This window comes from Cavia porcellus, unplaced genomic scaffold (assembly GCF_034190915.1).
Source record: "Cavia porcellus strain 051 isolate PalLab524CR breed Dunkin Hartley unplaced genomic scaffold, mCavPor4.1 scaffold_10, whole genome shotgun sequence".
NCBI lineage: Eukaryota > Metazoa > Chordata > Mammalia > Rodentia > Caviidae > Cavia > Cavia porcellus.
Genome location: NW_026947493.1, coordinates 7300117 through 7322117, shown reverse-complemented (window position 1 = coordinate 7322117; position 22001 = coordinate 7300117). Strand labels below are relative to the sequence as shown.

Below are 22001 nucleotides of genomic sequence, written 5' to 3'. Positions count from 1 at the left end.
TTCTCTGCCTCCCATATCCGAGGCGCCTCTCCAGCCCCCTGCTCCAGCTCGCAACGCTGGGGAAAGAGTGTTGGGCAGCGAGATTGGGCTGCACCGCGCGCCCTCATTTCGTACTGGAGACTCAGAGGCCCAGACCAGTGGCTGCCTACCAGCTCCAGAGCCGCCTTGCCATCGCCCTGCCTCTGGCCGCCGCACAGAGAATTAACTGCCGCAGGGATCAATGATGACCTCCTTTGGCTGCCATAGCAGCAGCTGCGCCAGTGGACAGAGGCCCCTTTTCACTTTTCACTCTCTGCTCCCGGCTCTCTGGCTCCCAGGCCCTTCCTAGCCCTGCGGTGAAGAAGGCAGCCTGGGGCACCAGGGCCAAGGAGGGAGAAGGTAAAGGGAACTTTTCCTTCATGTCTGGACCTGGGTTCCTTTATCTAAAGGGTCGGAAGGGAGTCAGAGGTGGTGGTGCAACGGCCTGTAATCGCAGCCCTGGGCAGGCTGAGGCAGGAAGATCGCCCTGAATTCTAGCTAGCCTGGGCTACATAGTGAGTTCAAGGCCAGCCTTAACTACATAAAGAGTCCTTGTCTCAAAACAAAAAGACAAAAGTGAGAACTTCGAGGACACTTTGACTGGTTAGGAGGACTGCCAGCCATTTTTGTAATGATGAGCATGGTGGGCGGGAGCAGTGTTTAACGTGTACCTGGAGACAGTAGGATCTGCAGTACCAAGGGCCTTGAGTGCTGATTTAATGGATTTGAAATACTTCCTTCAAGTGGCATGGGGCCACTGAAATTTGAAGTGGGGCAAGACACAATCACATTTGTATTTTACAGGCTCATTTTCATATCTGACTTGTGCAGAATACAAGTGACCAGGACAAGAAAGACTGGAAAGTCCTTTAAGCAGGAGACTCAGAAATTCAGGAATCTGGGCAGGAGTTAAGAGGATCACAGGGTCAGAGTCAAAAGACCGTAGACACAACAGCCATGGTGGCTCACTCCTGTAAGCCCAGGGATTTGGGAGGCTGGGGCAGTAAGATCACAAGTTCTGTACCAACCTGGACAATTTTTTTTTGCTCTTTTTTTTTTTTTTAAACTTTTTATCGGTACCAGGGATCAAACTCACAACCACCTGCTTGCAAGGCAGGTGCTTATGCTGCTGAGCTAAATCCCCAGCCCCTCAACCTGGACAATTTAGTGAGACCCTGTCATTTATGAAAGCAAAAAAAGAAAGTAGGCTGGCTAGCCAAGTGCGGTGGTACATGCCCCTGTAATCCCGACACTCAGGAAGCTGAGGCAGTAAGATCCTTGTGTGGGGCTGGGGATTTAACTCAGCGGCATAAGCGCCTGCCTTGCAAGCAGGCAGTCATGAGTTCAATCCCTGGTACCAATAAAAAGGAAAAACACACAAAAAAAAAAAAAAAGATCCTTGTGTGTTTGTTCAAGGCCAGCCTGCACTACACAATGAGACCCTGCCTAAAAAAAGAAAAGAAAATAGGCTGGGGATGTAGACCAGCATTACAGTACTTACCTTGCATGCAAGAGGACCTGGGTTTAATCACAGTACTAAATAAAAGCAGGGCATGGTGACACATGCCTGTAATCCTAGCACTCAGGAGGCTGAGGCAGGAGGAAGTTCAAGGCCAGCCTGGGCCACATAGCAAGTTCAAGGCCAGCTGGGATATAGCAAGACCTTGTCTCAAACAAACATGAAAAATCAACAACAACAAACAAGAGAGGGAGGAAGGAAAGAAGAAAGGAAAGGGGAAAAAACCTTTGCCCTGGACCTCTCCTCCCAACTAGGTTTCAGGTCAAGCTAGGAGACCTGGAGCAGGGCGGGTCCTCCCTGGGATCTGACCACAGAGGCAACACTGTGCAGCGCAGGCCGCTAAGGAAGAGGCCTGTACGCGGAAATCGGCCTTACAACCAGAGCGGGGGCAGAGGGGCGGGCTCCTCTGGCTCCACCTCTCTCCTTCAGCAGCCAATCAAGATTCAGATGACAGGCCTGAGGCGGTGCTAGGGTGTGGCGGGGGTGGGGGGGCGGAACTCCAAGAGGCTGAGGCTGTTGCGTAGTCCAGCGGAGCGGCCGCTATTCATTCTCTTAGGAAAGTGTGGGTGCGTGTAACTTTGGGTAAAGGTCTAAGAGATTCATATAAAACAGAATATTGGGCCAGAGATATAGCTCAGTAGAACAGAGTCTGCCTGGCAAGCTCAAATTCATTTGTCAGTACAAAAACAAAATAAAAAACCAACGGAATATTATAGCTGGGTTTAGTAAGGCAAACCCATAATCCTGGCACTCTGGGATGCTGAGGCAGAAGGATTGCAAGTTGTAGCTTATGGGGCAATTTAAAGACTTAGCAAGAGTCTGTGTCAAAAAAAAAAAAATTAAAGAGGGCTGAGGGTCAGAACAAAGGCTTTGGGTTCAAACCCAATACTCCCCTTTCCCCGAAAAAAGAGGCATACAGGATTCAGCTACTGATAAACACAGCAACACGCATGAATCGCAAAGCCATTTTACTGAATGAAGAAAGCCTTGCACCCAGGATAATGTGTAATTCCAGCTCCACCATAAGCTCCTTTCTGAAAACACCATGTCTTGGGTTTTAGGGTGATGGATCTTTTGAGCTGTTGCTGTTTTCAGAACTTTGTCCCATGAATGAGATGTTCTCTGCATTGTCCAATGTCACAGTCAGTGACCACTGAGCACTGAATATCACTTCATTTTATTTTTTCTTTATTGTCCTTTTTGAGACAGAGTTTCATGGTATATTTCAGACTGACCTTGAAGTCACTTTGTAGCCCAGCCTTGCCTCTGACTCACAGCGACCCTCCTGTTTCAGCCTCCACAGTGCTAAGCTTACAGGCTTACCATGCCTGGCTAATTTGTTTACATGTATTTATTTATTTGGTACCAGGAACTGAACTCAAAACCTTGCACTTGCCCAGGAGGTGCTTGTGCTGCCCCCATTTACATTTAAAGTTAAGTAAGAAAGCAGGGATCATTTTCATCTCTGCTCATTTTGAACTCTTTGAACCCTGCTAGGCAAAAACATGAGTGGCAACAGCTTGGACAGAATGAGTTTGATGAGCAGTTGAGAATGTGAGAATTGTACAGCGACATTAAGGATGGTGACACCCAAAGCAACCCTGGACCAGTGCCAGTGCCTCTGGCTGTCCTTCAGGGGCCCAGATCCCAATTTGAGGGCTGCAGTAGAAGCCCACAAGGGGAAGCCCCAGGACCCAGTGATCCCAGAAAGAGCAAAAAGAAGGAGCAAGCAGGGTGGCTGTGAGCTTTCAAACTCTGCTTCACTGGCTGGATTTGGAGGGTGATGTGTTGGTGCTGAAGTCAGGAAAGATCTTCAAGGAGAGTGCTTGAAGTCTGGACAAATTAAGCAGCTTTCTGTTTGATAGGTGCCTGGATCATGTGGCCTCTGTGTCCTCCAGGGACCTGGAGGAAGCTGATTATTGATTCAGACCCTTGATGTATAGTGGTTTGGTGGTAGAGAGATCACAGCCCCATCATGGGATAGGACCATGGATTATCAGGTAGACTAGATCTCAAGGAAAAGGAAGGAAAAGCTAGCAGGTGTAGAGGACCACTGGAACGTGAACGGCTCTCCTTGAGTAAAGAGCAGTTACCTCTACCTTTGCTAAACCTGGCCCTATCTTCATGTACTGATAGGCAGAGCTGGCTAAGCTATTTCCTTTTCCCTTCCATTGGCTCTAAGCAATGTAAACAGGGATAGCTGAGGTGCTGATGTGTAATCTTTGAAGCCAAGGGACAGCCCTGTGTCCTCATGTCAATGTTTCCCACTACATGGTTGGGCCCAGTGGGATGCAGAACAAACAGCTCCAGAGCTGTCAGCTGAGTTCAAACCTCAACATAAGAGGCTATGACTTCCCAGGGTAGAAAAAGTCTGCCCATCAGAACAGAGGTTCCAGCCCTCTCTCTAAATGTTAAATGCTGCCTCAGTTGTGTTATGAAGATTGGTCTTTCTGCGTATCCTTTTCTCTGCATATTGCAGAGGTGCTTTCTGGCCTCCCAGCTAGCTAGCTCAGCTCTCAGTATTTATAATTCCTGCTGTTCTCACAGTCACTCATCCTTGAGCTGCTCCCTTCTTCATGAATTAATAAATTCTGGGTCAAGCCCTGGGATGAGTCCTTTGCTTCATGAACCCTTGGCTGGACCAGACTCAGGACCCTGTGGCTGCCTGTAACTGTGAATACGTCTTGGTGTCTTTATTCTCTCTTTGGGTTATACTGGCGGTGGTAGATCGGAATTAACTCATTGGGATTCCAATAATGCTTCCATGGGATTACAACTGTAAACTTCCTGGACTCCAAGGAGGATGGGAATAAAGGATTTCTTTTTTTTCTTTTTTTTTTTTTTTTTGTCTTTTTTTATCGGTACCGGGGATCGAACTCACGACTGTCTGCTTGCAACGCAGGCCCTGGTACTGATAAAAACAAAACAAACAAAAAAAAAAACAGCCCCGCCTACAAGTTTGAAAATGGTGCTGGGGACAAGGACCACAAAGGGAGAGACCAGCCACCTCCAAGTGCAAATGTGACAGAGATTGCTCTGAAAATAGTCTGAAGACCACTAGGAGAAATCTGGATCAAGATTTTGATGAGGATGACTCTGACAAGGAGTCTCCTGAACACCTTCTGACAAGAATTAGAAGCAGTGGCACACACATGTAACCCCACTTCTTAGGACGCTGAGACAGGAGGGTCACTGTGAGTTCAAAGCCTGCTTAACTTTGTCTCAAAAAAAAATGTGAAACAGTAGAAAATGACACCAAAAAATTCAAATTTGATGAGGACTCTGAAAGTGGGTTAGATGAGGAAGGTACTGAGAGTCTGACAAAGACTCTAGTGAAAAGGATGAAGAGCAAGGGTCAGGGATTTAGTTCAGTAGCGTAAGCGCCTGCCTGGCAAGCTTGAGGTCATGAGTCCCCTCCCCCACAGAAAACAAAAAGGATGAAGAGGAAACTTGTGCAAAGGTTTTTGATAATGATTCTGAAGAACCGAAGAGAGGATGACAAAAATAAAAACAAGACAAAGCTGGGGTCAGGTGGAGACCTTATCCTCCTGATGGGAGGAAAGGAACAGCTCAAACCCTGGATCCACCTTTATTTATATACTGGGAAAGATGATGTCAATTTCAGCCCCTCTGCCTAGCAACCCACTGCCTGGCAGACCTGGACCCCTTGCCTTCTTGGTGCTGAAACAACTTGTTTACATAGCTTGTTTTGGTCTCTGTTTTTTTCTGGGCTGGCCTTGCTTTAGCCCCACACATGTGGTCAATCTCCAGCTTCAACGGCTCCGTATAGGAAAAGCTAGGAAGATGCAGGTGGAAGGGCGGGGGAGAGGAGAGGAGGGGGTGAAAAGATGTGATGTAGGGGATGGGGGAAAAAAAGAAGATGCAGCTGGAAAACTGATTGAAGATGCAAATTCCATCTGAGAAGGGCCTAGTTCTGATGAGAGAGGACTTGGGGGCCAGGAAGATAGATGAGGCCCTGTCCACAGGCTACAGCTTTGATGACAGCGTGCTTTTCAGGGACACGGTGTCTGTGTGCTTGTGCTATGGGTGAAGTCATTAGCAGTCATGTCCCCTGAATATGTGCAGCTGGACAGGATGGTGCCATTGAGTTAACCCAGCCAAGTTTCATCGTTGTCACCTGCACTCAGTGACTTTATGTTAACTGGCTCTTCCTTAAAACTCAGTTACAGGGCTGGGGATTTAGCTCAGTGGCATAAGAGCCTGCCTGTCAAGTGCAAGGTCGTGAGTTCAATCCCCAGTACCAAAAAACAAAAACCTCAAATCATTAAAACTCAGTTGCATGCAAATAAGCAAGATGCTTGTCCTTCTACCAAATTTGTTAAATACATACAGAATAATATTTTCAGAAAGTATTCTGTTTGAAGTGTATGATACTCAAAACTAAAAATAAGTTGCTAATCAAAAAAACCTTAGGCCTACAATCCCACCATTAGGGAATTTGAGGCGGGAGGATAAGAGGGTTCAAGGTCTGCCTGAACTATAAACAGAGACCCTATCTCAAACAAAACAAAACACAAAGTAAAATAGCCAGATATAACTAAATCAAATAGCATGGTTCTGTATTTTGATGGAGGTTTGGGCAGCACAGGTATATGAATTTGTCAAAATCCCTTGGAGATACCTAAGATTTGTGCATTTCACTCTGTGTAAAGTTTGTATTTAAAAAGTAAACACAGGGCCAAGAATATGGCTCAGTGGCACAGTGCTGGCCTGGCAAGTACAAGGTCTTAAGTCCAGATTCCAGTACCAAAACAAAAACAACATAAAAAGTAAACAAAAGCTCTATTTAATGTGATACATGCTACAGTACCATAAATGAAATGCACTGTTGAGCATGAGGATGCATGTAATCTCAGCTATAGGTGGCTGAGGCAGGAGGATTCAGTTTGATATCCTGGGCAACTTAGGAAACCCTGTCTCAATATAAAATGTAAATGGGAGGAGGAATGGCTGGAGATGTAGCTCAGTAGCAGAGGGTAAAACTCTTGAGTTCAATTCCCAGTCCAAAAAAAAAAAAAAAAAGAAGAGAAATATATTGATATCACCAATTTTGAAATGCATGATACAAAGATGGGTTGATGGGTGAAGGTGTAATAAATACAGAGGATATTAGCTGTAGAATGATGGTATGATGGTGGTATAGGTGAAAGACAAAGAAGTCCAACGTGATGATGCACACTTGTAATTCCAAAACTCTGTGAAGCTAAGGCAGGAGGATTGCAAATTTGATCCCTGACTGGTCAGTTTAATAATTTGGAGAGATCGGTCTCAAAAAATAAAAAGGTCAGGGCATGTAGCTTGGGTTTAATCCCCAGTACTGAAAGAGAAAAACATTTAATTGAGATTTAATTCACAGTCGGGGATTTACCTCAGCGGCCTAAGGGCTAGCCCGGCAAGCGCCAGGTCGTTTGATTCCTGGTACAAAAAAAAAAAGGTGTTTAATTCACTAACTGTACGATGTAATCATTCAAAGCACGCTATTCAATGGCATTTATTTTTTTGTTCGTTATTGAAACAGGGTCTCGCTATGTAGTGCAGGTTAGCCTTGAACCCAAGGCGATCTTTCTGCCTCAGCCTCCGGAGTGCTGAAATCACAGGTGTGTGCCACCACCTCGGGGTTCAATGCCTTTCAGTATAGTCATAGGTGCAAGGTAGCGCCCTGAGTTCAATTCCCAGTGTATATAGGGGAGGTGGTGCTGGAGACAAGAACTCACTTGCTTCCCAATCCCTTTCTGGTCTTACAGTTTCTTAGTCTTTGGTCTCAACTGGTTGAGAAAGGCAGAAGACCCTACACTGGGTCCGCGATGCCTTTCCACCTCGCCCATTCATCTAGATGAGGTGTGTTGTGTTTCGCTCCGCAGCAGCACCATAAACCTCCCTCCTTCAGGGTGTAATTGGTACAACCCAAACTCTTCTGCTTTGAGCCAATAAAAGGCACACACGGACACGCCCCCGCCTCTGATTGGCTGCGAATTTTAAAGATCCAGCCAGTGATAGGGTGATTTTTCTCTCCCTAGTATTTGAAAATTTCTAGTTACTTTTCGCTTGCCCACCAGATCTGGTTGCCATATTCATTGGAGCGCCGGCAAGTAAGTGTCAGTCAGAGTCCTGGGTGGGAAGCGGAGACAGGGACCCCCACCTGGAGGGTCCTGACTGGTAAGGGAGACCCCGACTCCGGGACTCGGCTTTTCTCGGATTCCCAAATCACTTGGAGGAGGGAAGGGCTAGCGTGTCCAAGCCACACTGACCGTGACACTCTCTGCCCATGGGCTGACAGATAGCGACTGGGCTCGCCTCGCCTCCGTTTGCACTTCTGCAACAATGACACCTGCCTGGCCATACAGAGGCCACTGAACGTACCATGGACCGCGTGGCTTATCTTGTCAGTTTCCTTCCCTAACCTGCTGGGGAGGGAACCCCGATCAGTCCGATCTGATCCCGGGTCTCTTGAAGTAAGCTTTTTTCCTAAATACAGAGACCTCCATTCTAATGTGGCCGGACCACTGAGACGCCTCAACTCCTGGTGCATTTGCCACAGTCCATTCACCGCTCTGCAAACATTTTGTGTAGCCAGAGACATTATTAGAGGTTTTGTTTTGTTTGAACGGGAGTGGAGTCCAGGGCCTCTGCACGAAGCTACATCCCCAATCCTTTTTTATTTTTTTATTTTGAGAGAAGGTTTCTCAAAATCTTTAAGTTGCCCAACCTAAACTCGAGCTTGAAATCATCCTGCTTCGGCAAGAGAGTGCTGTGATTCTAGGCACTCGGGTTTCTTTGCAGGCGTCGGAGGCTCTGGTGATGCTCGAAGGCAGCGAGGAGGCGGCGGCGGCGGAACGCGAGGACACAGAGCTGCGGTGCCGCGTGGCCGTAGAGGAGCTGAGCCCGGGGGGGCAGCCGCGGAGGCGCCAGGCCCTGCGCGGCGCGGAACTGAGCCTGGGCCGCAACGAACGCCGCGAACTGGTTCTGCGGCTGCGCGCGCCCGGCCCCGCAGCGCGATCGCGTTGCTTCCCCCTACGGGCGGCGCGCCTCTTCACGCGCTTCGCCGCGGCCGGGCGCAGCGCGCTGCGGCTCCCCGACCCCGGCGCCCCGCGGCCGGGCGCCACGCAGCTGCTGCTCTCCGACTGCCCTCCAGAGCGCCTGCGCCGCTTCCTGCGCACGCTGCGCCTCAAACTGGCCGCTGCCCCCGGGCCCGCGCCTGTTTCTGCGCGTGCGCAGCTGCTCGGCCCACGGCCCGGCGACTTCATCTCCCTCAGCCCGGTGCAGCCTGAGGAGCTGCAGCGTGTGGCCGCCACACTCGCTCCCAAAAAGCAGCCGGTGGAACAGACCGCCCCTGGCAAGGCCAGCAAGGTGAGGGCGGAAGGGGACGCCATTGAGGTGGACGCGCCCGCCCTCCATCCCCAAAGATGGAAGAAGCCAGAGAGAGCCCAGTGGTGCCGAGATGCCACGGGACATCTGTGTGACAGGGACATAGGAGTGGCCTGTGCTTCCTTCTCCTTTTATAATCCCTGAGACTGCCAAGGGAGAAGAGGAAATGAGGGTCTGGAGGCTCTATAAAGCCCAGGTTAGGTTCAAACTTGCGATCCTCCTGCTTTAGCCTCCTGAGTGCAGGGATACTGATTTGCACAACCACACCCGCCAAAAGACAGGCTTGTGACAGGAAGAGAAATGAGAAGGAAAGTTGGATGACAGGGCCCTAAAGATCAAGGCTCCCAGGGAAGGGAGCTGAACAAGGATCCAGACCCACCCAGTGGGTCTTCAGGATCCAAGCATACACCTGGACCCCAGCAGGCGCTGGTAGTGTCTCCAGGTGAACCAGGCAGCTGCCCAGGGAAGAATGCAGACAGAGAGCACAGACAGAGGGCTTCCAGGGCTGAGCTGCAGCCAGGAGGCTCTGATTACAGCCTCCCCGACCAGGGAGCCTCAGGATGGCCTCTGCCGGTGAAGAAGCTGAGCCTGCCCCACAGCAAACCACAGCTGTCAGAGGAGCAGGCCGCTGTGCTGGGGCATGTCCTGAAAGGCCAGAGTGTCTTCTTCACCGGAAGTGCAGGTAGGGGGCAAGTGGGGCTGGGGGTGTAGGGTGTGGGGTGTGCAGGTTGGGGCAGAGGCACAGGCAACCTTGACTTTGCCCCCGGCCCAGGGACTGGGAAGTCCTATCTGCTGAAGCGCATCCTGGGCTCATTGCCTCCCACGGGCACTGTGGCCACTGCCAGCACAGGGATAGCAGCCTGCCACATTGGGGGCACCACCCTCCACGCCTTTGCAGGTGAGTCAGAGACCTGGGGCTTGAGCTGAGGTTAAGGCAAGAGGAAGAAGTAGCTGGGCATGGTGCACACTTGTAATCCCAGCACTGGGGAGGCTGAGGCCGCCTGTGCTACGTAGCCACACCCTGTCTCCAAAGAAATAAAAAAAATAATCCAGGCCTGTGGGAGGGAGGGGAGAGGTCAGGGTTGGCAGCACACTGGGTTGAATGGTGTCACTCACAGGCATTGGCTCCGGCCAGGCTCCCCTGGCCCAGTGCGTGGCTCTGGCCCAGCGGCCAGGCGTGCGGCAGCGCTGGTTGAGCTGCCAGCGGCTGGTCATTGACGAGATCTCCATGGTGGAAGCTGATCTCTTTGATAAGCTGGAGGCTGTGGCCAGGTAAGTGGGCCCCGGGAGGGCAGCGCCGGAGGCTGGCATCTGGGATCCCCCAGGAGGAATGGTCCCCAAGCTCCTGCTCCCCACAGAGCTGTACGGCAGCAGCAGAAGCCGTTCGGGGGCATCCAGCTTATCATCTGTGGGGACTTTCTGCAGCTGCCCCCAGTTACCAAGGGCTCCCAGCCACCTCGCTTCTGCTTCCAGGTACCGCTCACCCCAGCCCGGCTCCCCCACTCCAGCATTCTGTGCCGTTCCCTGATCCCTGATCCCTGATCCCTGATCCCTGTCCCTGCCAGGCCAGGAGCTGGAGGAGGTGTGTGCCAGTGAGCCTGGAGCTGACTGAGGTGTGGAGGCAGGCAGACCCCACCTTCATCTCCCTGCTGCAGGCTGTGAGAGTGGGCAGGTACAGCTGGAGCTCAGAAGGGACCCCAGGGAGGATTCTGGTGTGGCACAAGGGGAGCACAGGGCTCAGGGAAGGGAAGACTTGGTGGAGTGGGGGAGGGTCCCTGGGCACTAGAAGACTCAGGGTAGTGAAGAACTTCCTGGCTCCAAAGATGTCCCTGGGATCCAGCCTCCCTCAGGTTTGGGTCTCTGTCACACAGCACAGGGCAACATCAAGTAGGTTATATGGGGGAAGAAGGATGGGCAGAAGGACACACAGGAAGGAGTTGAGAACTGTTAGTACCCCCAGTTCAAAGATGTAGAAAGTGGGGGTCAAAGAGGCACCATGACTACCTGAAGTCGTGGCCACACTGAGATTTGAACCTGGGTCTGAGTTAAAATCTTAGCCAGACATGGTGGCACATCTGTAATCCCATGCACTTGGGAGGCTGAGGCAGGAGGATCACTGTAAATTGATCAGGATCACTGCAAGTTCAAGGCCAGCCTGGAACAGTACATCTGTGTCTGTTGCTCTTTCCCAGCCCCTGAGCCAGCTACTTGGGAAACCCTGCTGGTATCCCCTGCTGTCCCCGGAGTTCAGTGAGCTCCACCCTGACAACCCAGCCCCACAGGTGCTCAGATGAGGTGACCCAACAGCTCAGGGCAACCGCTGCCCACAAGGTGGGACGAGATGGCATTGTGGCCACGAGACTCTGCACCCACCAGGATGACGTGGCACTAACCAACGAGAGGCAGCTGCAGGAACTGCCAGGTGAGCAGGGAGCCAGGGCCAGCTTCCCCTTACCCACCTACCCCCCACCCTGGCAACCTGGCCAGGGGGCCACAACGTAGCCAGGCTGTCAGCCTCTGTGTCCACCACTGATGTTGGGTCTGCAGATGTAATCGAGACCCTAAGAGGAGGTGCAGTGCTGACCCGTGATTTGGGAAGTCCAAGCAGCCTCAGTGTTTCCCCACTCTGTTTCTAGGCGAGGTGCACAGCTTCAAGGCTCTGGACAGCCACCCCGAGCTAGCGCAGACCCTGGACGCCCAGTGTCCTGTGAGCCAGCTCCTGCAGCTGAAGCTGGGCGCACAGGTGAGTCGCAGGCAGAGCTGGCCCTGGAAGCAGCCTTTTTCCCCATCCAGCTCTGCGCCTTTTCACTAAAACAAGGAGTGCTGATCCCAGCACTCTGGGAGGCTGAGGCAGGAGGACTGCAAATTCAAGCCTCAGTATCAAAATAAATAGGATGAATTATGCTCCTCCCATGATGGAGACTTTGCTCAGGGTCCAGAAGTTACCCAAGGGGTGAGTGTGGTAGGAACAAGGGATCCCCTCTTAAGGTTTTCTTTCTCTTTCAGTTTTTGGAGGCAGGGTCTCGCCTTGTAGTTCAGGCTGGCCTTGAACTCAGTATGTAACCCAGGGTGGCTTCCAATTAACAGTGATCCACCTGCCTCAGCCTCTCAAGTGCCACCACGCCCAATTTAGGTCTGACATTTCAAAGCCCTGTGATGCAGGTCACCTTTCTGGCTTTGCCACCTGCTTCCAAGGCACACCCAGCAAAGGCCATTTCCTGTGACACGAGAGGGAGTTCTGGGAGAGCTATAGATTGTGACTCGATTCCCCTCTGTGACAGTCCTGGCCCTCAGCCTTCCCTGCAGAGGGTAAGGATGAGCAGGGTCAGAAGCCCCCCCGCCCCATTCCACTCTGCTCCCCTGACAGGTGATGCTGGTGAAGAACCTGGCAGTGTCTCGTGGCCTGGTGAATGGTGCCCGAGGCGTGGTGGTGGGGTTCGAGGCAGAAGGCAGAGGTGAGTGAGTAAGACAGGTACACTGGCCAGGTTGCAGCAGGGTCACCCTGAAGCTCCTGCCTCCCATAATGGTGCCATGGGTCAGGGCTGAGGTGGCACCATCCCCCCTTCCCCAGGGCTGCCCCAGGTGCGCTTCCTGTGCGGGGTCACCGAGATCATCCACACGGACCGCTGGACTGTGCAGGCCACCGGGAGCCAGGTTCTTACCCGGCAGCAGCTGCCCCTCCAGCTGGCCTGGGCATTGTCCATCCACAAGAGTCAGGTAGCACCAGGTGGGGGACATGGCAGGAGCCTGGATGGGTTGCAGGGGTGTTGTGGGGAAGTTCCGAGCCCGCCACTCCCTGCCTCAGATAATCCAGTCTTCCCCTCACTTGCTTTTTCTCCCAAGTTTGGTGGGGGGGGGGGGTGTCTCACCTCCAAGGTGCTGGAATTCCAGGCCACGCCTATCTCCTCTTTCTTTCCCTCCCTTCCTTTTTTCTTTCTGTATTTCTTTCCTTTTTGGAGTTTTGAGACAGTCTCCCTTTGTAGCCAAGAATGCCCTGGAACTCTCAGTGATCCTCCTGCCTAAGGTTCTCAACTGCTGGGATTACAGGCACTGTTGTTTTTTTGATACAGGGCCTTACTTGTAGTCAGGTGGCCTTGGCTGGCCTGTAATTTGCAATCCATCCACCCACCCCTGGTATCTTGCTTCAGCCCCTTTGTATTTAGACCTGTCTGCTGTAGGGGGTCTCTCTGGGCTGAAAACTCCATGACGGAAGAGATCCAGGGTCAAGGGCTGGGCTGGTAAAGGATTGGGCTCTCAGATGTGGGGGAATTCCCTTTGAAGGCTTCAGGCCCTGTCCCCTCTCCCCCAGGGCATGTCTCTGGATTGCGTGGAGATCTCCCTGAGCCGGGTGTTTGCCAGTGGGCAGGCGTATGTGGCCCTTTCCCGGGCCCGCAGCCTGCAAGGCCTGCGGGTGCTGGACTTTGACCCTTTGGTGGTCCGCTGTGATGCCCGAGCGCTGCGCTTCTGTGCCACCCTGCGGCAGGCCAGGGGTATCAGTCTGGTAAGAGGGGGGTCACCCAGGGATGGGCCCAAGGGCGGGAGGCCCGGGATAGCAGTGCTCCCTGCTGGCCCCTGAGGGTGGAGGCCACAGGATAGATGCAGCTCCAAGCAGAGGCCCTGAAGACTGCACAAGTGTGACCAGGCTTTCTGACTTTGATCCAGGAGTTCCCAGAGGAGGAGGAGCCAAGCTCCAACCAGGAGAACACAGATCCGAACCGCTGAGTCCCCACTGCAAAAGGAGCCACTTGCCCCCTAGGGAATAACTGGGGGGACCCAGTGAACTTTCTCCATTCCTCAGGGGCATCAGGGCAGGGGCACAGTGCTGCACCAAGTGCCCAGCTGGGCCCATCATTTCTCCCTCCTGGGCTCAGAATTCACCCTGTCTGTGCCCACTGGGAATGTTGTTGGGCTGATACCTGGCACAGAGAAACAGCTGTGTGCAAAGGCTGGACGCAGAGCTGTGAGGTGCTGTGGGTCCCTGTCCAGACTGTAGAGGGCATAAGCTCTAAAGATAGCTGCTTCGAGATTGGCAGCCTCTCCTGCAGAGGGCTGTGTTTGTGAGTTTTCCATTACTATAACAAAACACCAGAGGGCATGGATGATACAAATAAAAGAGGTTTACTTAGTGCACATTCTTGAAGGGCAAGAGCATGAGGCCTAAACCTGTTTGGCACTTGTGGGACCTCACAGCATCTGGCACATAGGGCAGAGGCGCATGCGAGTAGGGTACAGGATGCAGAACAGGGAACACGAGACAAGCTGGGTGTGGTGGTGCACACCTGTAATCCCAGGGCTTGGGAGGCTGAGCCAGGAGGATCCAGGAGTCCATTCTTAGCCTGGACATCTTAATGATTGGTGAGACCCTGTCTCCAAGTTTTAAAAAGGGCTGGGGATATAGCTCAGTTGAAAGGCCCTGGTTCAGTCCCCAGTACTGCAAAAATGAAGGAAGACATAACAGGGTCCTGGTTCACTGTAGAACAACCAATCCAGCGGGAGCCCGTCCACTCATGGCAGACCCCTTGATTTCATTGTCCTCCACTAGTCTCCATCTCAAACTGCCACCTTGGGACCAAGCCACCAGCGTCTAGAAACCCATGGGGAACAAACTATCAAAACCTTGGAAGGGGCCAGAAGACAGTGGAACTTGGGTGCCACCCGGGTGAGGGTTGGCATAGGACAACCGAATGCTGCGCAGGCGCACACGCTGTGACAGGTGCAGGGTTTTGTTTTTAGTGTGTGTATGGGGGCCAGTGTTTGAAGCACTGAAATGGATGTTTTCATGCTGTATTTATTTGGGATAAATAAACTTGTGCACCCTATGAGGACCAGCCCCTGGCGGCCTTCCTTCCCTACCCTCTCCGTGCGCATGCTCACATTACAGGGCGAGCTCACAGCCTATTGGAGCATGCCTACACTCCTGTCACTCGGGAAGCTGAGGCAAGAGGAGCCTGTAGGTTTGAGGCTAGCCTGGGCTACACAGGGAGACTCACAGAGAGCGGGCTCTAAATTTTCTAATAGCTCTGTATCGTTGGGTGTCTTCAAGGAAGTGGGAGAAGCTGACTCAGATTAAGTGACAGCAAAAGAAGATAATAGGGAACCAGAACTGACACGAAAACCAGGAAGCCAGACTGGGAAACGGATTAAACCAGGGTGAGGAGCACTGGTAGAGCTTGCGGCAGCCGCATCACCAGGACCTCTGCTTCCACTTGGACACTGACCTTGCTGTCTTGTCCCTCAGCCCAGCCCTGCAGACAGGTGTGTGGCTGGCTGACCTCTGTCCCTGCACAGTGCTGCAGCTACTGGCAAGAGCTGGATTGTGCCATCATGGCGCAGAGGGAGCAGGTGTGGAGGCTGAGGCTGGAGGTTCCCAAGTTTGAGCCCAATCTGAACAGCTCAGTGACTTAGTGAAACCCTGCGTTAAAGCTAATTAAAAAGCTATTAAAAAGGCTAGGGCTGTAGCTCAGTGCAAAGGCCTGGGATCAGATCGCATTACCCAACAAACACACACACACACACACACACACACACACACACAGTTTGGTGGCACAGGCCTGTAATCCCAGAACTCATGAGGCTGAGGCAGGAGGGCTGGTGTGGCTTCTATCTTTTTGGGTTTTTTTTCCCCCCAGCACTGGGTGGGGATCAACCCCAGGACTACCATCACGAGCCACACACCCAGCTCCCCACCCCCTTTTTTTTGGTCTTTGTCCGTTTTACTGTACAGGTCAGCCTATCCTTGAACTCCCAGCGATCCTCCTGCCTCAGTCTCCCAAGTGCTGGGATTACAGGTGTGTGCCCTGTGTCCCTACTCAGCATGGATGTGGAGCCTCACAGGCGGACAGTGGGGAATGAAAGGAAAGGTGTAGTTAGGGGATTCACACCTGCCAGAGTCCCTTTCTCTTCTCAGGATTTCCTGTCTCTCTACTCCCCACCACAGGACTGCAGGAGCTGGAGACAAACATGGAGCACAGCCCCAGGCTGGAGCTATGGCACACAGCCTTGCTGGTCTACACTCAAGGGAGAGACAGTGCGAGCAGCACTGGGGAAGCTGAAGCAGGAGGGTCACCGAGTTTGAGGCCCACTGGGTGGCTTGGTGATGAGCCAGGGCACAACCTTAGACAATCCTGAGGCTGAGCTTGGTGGTACAACCTGTAATTGCAGCACTCTTGAGAGGCTGAGGCAGTCTATCATAAATCAAGCCCAGCCTGGGCAACTTAAGTGAGACCCTGTCTCTATCCCATTACTGAGGAAGGCTGAAGGAGGAGACTTGCATTGAGATCAACATCAGCTGGAACTACAAAGTGAGACCCTGTCCCTGTGTAGCCGCAGCAGGCCTCAAACTTGATGATTCTCCTGCCTCAGCCTCCTAGTGCTGGGATCAGAGGTGTGCACCGTGCTTGGCTCCAAAAATTAGCTCTGTGTCAGTGCTTGCTGGCACACACGAGGCCCTGTTGGTTGCTCCGATCTCTAATACCAAAAAGAATTTTTTTCATAAAATGATAAAAGAGAACTGTCAGGTGCTGCGAAGGGTGGGGAATATTTACCCCCACCCCCACCCCCACCACTGGAGCGCACTCCTTTCTGGGACAGCAGGGGGCGGCTGGTCACAGCTCACACCCTTTCTGGGGTTGTTATTTTTCTTCTGGCTTCCCAAGCACCAGCCATCGGTGACCACTAGGTGACACCCACGGATCATTAGGCCAAGCCTGGAGGCAGAGGTACCCGGTTCTAGGCTCCTGGGTGAAGTGTGTTCCAGTGTTCACGGGTGTCTCATTAGCCAGGCAGGAGACTGCCCCACCTGATGGAGAGAGGCAGTGGCTCAGAACTGCAGGCTGGCACAGGGTTCTGGGGCTTTTCAAAGCTGGCCAAAGCCCTGGGCCAGATTCCTATGTCCAAATGCTGGCTCCTACGCAGCAGCACAGTGGCACATGCTTATAGTCCCAGCATTCAGGAGGCTGAGGCAAGAGGATCTCCATGAGTTCCATGGAGACCATGAGTTCAAGTCAGGCTTACACAAGAAACCAAAAACCCAAAAACCACCCTGTCCCACACATGGGCCAGGCCATCTCCTGAGGTGTGGAAGCATCCATGGCTCCCTCAGAGCCCCCTTTACCCCGGGTCCATCTTGTGTACCCCCAGGTACACAGTGGGGTCATCTTGGGAAATGCTGGGGTGTGGGAGCAGGGGTTATGTTTCAAGTCCCATCACGCCCCATTCCTTCTCTGGGGGCTGTGGTTTTCACACAGGATTATCTTTGGCCTCCAGAAACATCCTCACTGCTGACTTTTTTTTTTTTTTTTTTTTTGCACAGGGTCTTGCTGCTTATCTAAGGCTGGCCTGATACATGCCTCAGCCTCCCAAGCAGGAGGAGTGCACACCATGCCTGGCTCCCTCCTACAGCCCACTTTTTTTTTGAGACAGGGTCTCCCTGGATAGTTCAGCCTGGCTTTGAACTCACTATGGAGCTCAGGCTGGCCCTGACCTTGCAGGAATCCTCCTGCCTCAGCCTCCTGAGTGCTGGAGATTACAAGGGCGTACCACCACGTCCAGCTGTCACAACCGACTCTTAAATTAAAGTTAGACCTGGGCGGACTCCCAGCTAAAGTTGGGGTATAAGACTAATGCTGCCACCAAGGGCATGCAGACCTACGTTTACTTATTGATTTATTTATTTATTGGTCCCTGGGATCAAACTCATGGTTACCTGGCAGCACTTGATCTGCTGAGCTAAATCCCCAGAACCCTATACTTATCTATTTATCCTTTAGAAAATTTCTATTGATAACTTATTAATTAATAATAAGTTAACCAGGAAAAATGTCACAAAAATAAAATACTGAATTTTTAATACTGTTTATTAAAAAAAGCATCAAAATCTTTAACATCAACTCTCTTCTGATATATTAAATCTAATGCAGAACACACTCCTGGCACACTCTGATCGTATGGGTGATTTGTTTTCCTGCTGTCCAGGTCTTTGGGATGCACTGGCCAGCTTACCAATATGCTCCATAATTTTTTTCCATATTTCCCTGGACAGAAACATTTTGTTTTTCCTCTGCTGCGAAGGATCTCTTAGGAGCTCCAGGCCCAGTCCTTTAAGAAAATTTCTCTGTGATATTTGGCACTTGTTATTTGCTCTGTAAACTTTAAAACTATTTCAGCCACAGATGTTTAGGAGAGGCCAACCAGTTCCTCGAGGGTGACGGCTGCCAGGAGTTTTGTTTCCTGCCTCAGAGGCTCCTTGCATTTTCTGAGTGGCTTTGTGGCCGGGGCTGCAGTGGGCACCACGGGAAGCCGGTCAATGGCCCTGAAGTTCTTCCAGAATCAGGACACAGAGGTGGCGTTGATTGCCGGGGAGCTGGAGGTGCACAGCCCAGTGCTTCAGTACCAGGGCTTAGAGGAGGTCTGCGAACGATGATCTCTCGAAAAACTTGAGCTAACACTGCATTTGTCCCCACCTTCAGCTTTAAACCACGAGATTGGAGGAAAAGGCTGTCTTGGGATAATTTGGATTCCCTTTAACCAGCACAGGGACCAGATGTTACACTTGTCTTATGATCAAAGCAGCTGCCTAGACAGGTTCTCGAGCATATATTGAAAAGCAAGATCGTGGGTAACGCCTCCAGGAAACATGGTAAATTCAAGCCCTACCTTAGTATCCCTCCACCATTCAACAGGGCATTCAACCTTCAACGGGGACCATGTTAGGAGTGGCCGGTCATGAGGACACTTAGCTCCAGTGGGAAATAACAAACTCAAATAAAGCCATGGCTGAAACCTTTGTACTTTTCTAATACCATACTTTAGAATTTTGATAATATTTCTGGATTCTGCAACAGAATAGTAATGTTCTGTGGTGAACTGACAGAGAGGTGCGATCCCGGCTTGCAGAAGCCCAGCACCCACTGAACTGCAGCCACACTGGAGGCCTTCTTGGTACCCAGTGAAGCCATGGGCTTCCAGCCACAGTTAACTGAATTCCAAGTGAGCCTCCAGGACCTCAAGGGGTCCTCGGGACTGGTGTTTTCCCCGCAGTTGGACACAGCTAGCAGTATCAGGAATGCCTGCATAGTGGGCACCTGAAAGCTCCTGGATTTCCAGGAATTTACTCTGTACCTGGACACAAGAAAGGTTGGGGAGTCCATTCATGGCACAAGTTGGAAAAAGCCATGGAAATTTTGAAGAATGCAGGGATTTAGCCAGATGACTACTTCCTGAGTTTCTGTGAGAAGAAACAAGAAGAACTCAAAGATAAGGACTAGAACAGAACCCAGACAAGACAGCCATCCTGTTACCTCAGAAGACAAATGCTGGGCTGTAAGGAAGCAGGCATGCCCTCTTCAGGCTCATGTGTTTTAGTGGCTTTGCTTGAAAAAAATGATGGAATCCTACATTTAAGACTAAAATTCCCTCTGACCAATGAATGATTACAATTATTTTGTCAGTATTATTATGTTTTAGCTGGGGACTGTCTTTTCTCTCATTGCTAAGACAAAATACCTGATGCCCAACATGAAGGAAGGAAAGGTTTATTTCTTAGTTTTTTGGAGGTTTCAGTCCATACTCAGCTGGCTCCAAGGCAGGATGGCATAGCTAAGGGACAGCTGTTCATGATGGCTGCAAGTGGTAAGAGCTAATAGGGCAAAGAGAGAAAACATGACTTCTTCTCGCCCTTACATTGTATGTCAGCACTGCTTTGCAGGTGCAACACTCACACCTCCAATCTCAGCCCTACACAACAATCACAAATGCTAGAGTCAGTCGCCTCCATGACTACATGGGGCTTGGGGACCACCTAGACACAAACCACAACAGGGACTAATTAGTAAGGAAGCAGTCAGTCTGCAGATGGAGAGCTGATTTTGTGTCAAGTTAACAGGAAGACTATGTCACCAAGATGGCACTGCATTTATGTCACTCTGGATGAATGGTATGAAGAAAGACACTGTTTTACTTGTTTGCCTCAAATCCTAAAGTGTCTTTGATAAAATAAAAGCAAGCAAGCAATGACATCAGCAGTACCACTTTGCTTTTCTTTGCCTTAGAGAAGGCCAATGTTAGCTCTTTCTGAGATACAAAGATTATACTGTACAATTGAAACTGCATGTGAAATTTCTGCTTTGTTCTCCTGCTGGCTAACTTGTGGTCTGTCAGCAAATGTAACATTGATTGGAAACTGGTAAATCAATTGTCCAGCATCACATTTGTCTTAGTTACTTTTTTTACTTGTTGCTGAGACAAAATACCTGACGTCTGAAGTTAGAGAAGGAAATGTTTTTCTCTTACAGTTCTGGGAGATTTCAGTCCATACTCAGCTGGCTCCAACACAGGGGTGGCCTGGCAGCTGCCATTCACGGCCAGCTGCAAACAGCAAGGTGCAAACTGGTAAGACAGCAAGACACACCTTCTTCCCATCATTACATTGCTGTTACATTGTATCCTGGCTCCACTACTAGGTGGGTGTAGCACTTACACCACCAATCTGAGCACTACACAATGAACCAATCACCAATGCTAGATTTGATCAAGTCCATAATTGCATGAGGCTTGGAGACCACTGACATAAACCATGACAGCATTCTAATTAGTTTGGGAATCGGGAACAACAAGTCTATTCATAACATTGTTTACTACTACTACATGAATAAGGACCTGATGGCCAAGCTCCAGTATAAATGTCTAAATTGAAAGCATAGTAGGTCCTTGCATCTACAAACCCATACATTTTTATGCCATATTTTGACCCATTGCTTTTCAAAGTCTTTTACATTCCTGCAATCACCATGAGAAATCCATGCTACCTACAGCAGACCTATGAATGCTCTCTGTTCAGCTACTGAGATGTCATGACACATTTTTTAATATGGTTACTGGTGCATAAAAATATTTGACTTGCATTCAGCCTTTGTATATCTCATAGCATCTTTTAGCATTTCATCTGTTACAATTTCCAACATTGAACAGCAGTGCTACGGCCAGGGATTTAGCTCAATGGCATAAGCGCCTGCCTGGCAAGTGTGAGGTCGTGATTTTGATCCCCAGTTCCACAAAAGAAAAACAGAAATGAATAGCAGTGCTGGCATTCTGTCAAAACCCTCATTATATATTTGGACCTGATTCTAACATTGAATCTTTCTATTTGGTTGTATGGCTGTTTCACAATATTCTAATTAGTCAAATATGTACTCACAAAGCTGTTTTCTTCTTTATCTGAATCAAGGTGGTCTGCCTTTCCTGTGTCTGTACATCAATCCATGTCTTAATAAAAATATATATTTTACCATAATAAATCATTTCATCATACACGCATGAATAATCTGATAATTCACTTTTGACCTCCTCCAAAACTTGCAAATCTGCACTGGGCTACTTCTACCAGAAAAACCAAAAGGAAATTTTTTTTTAAAACATAAATTCTGGTGTGGAATGGGTCTACTGGACCTTCTGTGATGCTTGGGTAAACATACACAAAACCAGTTAGAAGGAGCATAAGGTGGGGAAAAATTGTGTTTTGCACTTTTGCACATATGCATATTCCTTGCTATTTGTCATACCAAATGGATAAATACAGATTGCTTCCCGTATCCCTCAGGGAACGTACTGAGATACATAGCTGGGTACTATTACACTAAAGTACAGACTTACAGTAAAAAAGTAAGGGATGGGTCTGCTGGGTCCAGGCTTATTAAGTTCCTTGGGTAAGAAAGCTGCTGAGGGGCTGGGGATTTAGCTCAGCGGCATAAGTACCTGCCTGGCAAGTGTGAGGTCGTGAGTTCAATCCCCAATACCACACACACAAAAAAAGAAAACAAGAGACTTCCATCCTGGCCATGTGTGGTGGTACATGCCTGTAATCCCAGAAATGGGCTGAAGCAGAAGGATCACCAGTTTGAGATCAGCCTGGTCTACGAAGTGAGTTCAAGACTAGCCTGAACTGCACAGCAGAGCAAAGCAACTTTCATTTTGAGGTCTGCTTTCTGCTTCAACCACTCACTACCTACAGAAGCCTGGGGCAGCGGGGAGTCACCTGCCTCAGTCTCCGCATTTATGGAATAGACACAGTGATGCCTGTTTC

General features: G+C 50.4%; 1 protein-coding gene and 1 pseudogene across 13 annotated transcripts; both read left to right on the top strand.

Moving 5' to 3' along the window:
• Positions 1-7587: 7587 nt before the first annotated feature.
• Pif1 (PIF1 5'-to-3' DNA helicase) lies at positions 7588-21229 on the top strand. Of its 13 annotated transcripts, none has more exons than XR_010050057.1 (13): positions 7588-7647; positions 8339-8905; positions 9473-9605; positions 9696-9821; positions 10042-10195; positions 10282-10396; positions 10489-10595; positions 11206-11345; positions 11560-11666; positions 12291-12378; positions 12495-12650; positions 13233-13424; positions 20215-20353. XR_010050057.1 is itself a non-coding variant. In XM_063256961.1 (13 exons), exons 2-13 carry the CDS (start codon positions 8357-8359, stop codon positions 20380-20382), a joined length of 2025 nt encoding a protein of 674 aa, XP_063113031.1. In that variant the 5' UTR covers positions 7588-7647; positions 8339-8356; the 3' UTR covers positions 20383-21229. The 13 variants fall into 13 exon arrangements, 7 of the variants coding, with proteins under 7 accessions (XP_063113031.1, XP_063113034.1, XP_063113035.1 ...); XR_010050054.1 differs by lacking the exon at positions 20215-20353 and adding an exon at positions 18088-18319; XR_010050055.1 differs by lacking the exon at positions 20215-20353 and adding an exon at positions 17235-17864.
• On the top strand, positions 18228-20129 carry LOC111754625 (nuclease EXOG, mitochondrial-like; annotated as a pseudogene).
• Positions 21230-22001: the final 772 nt, after the last annotated feature.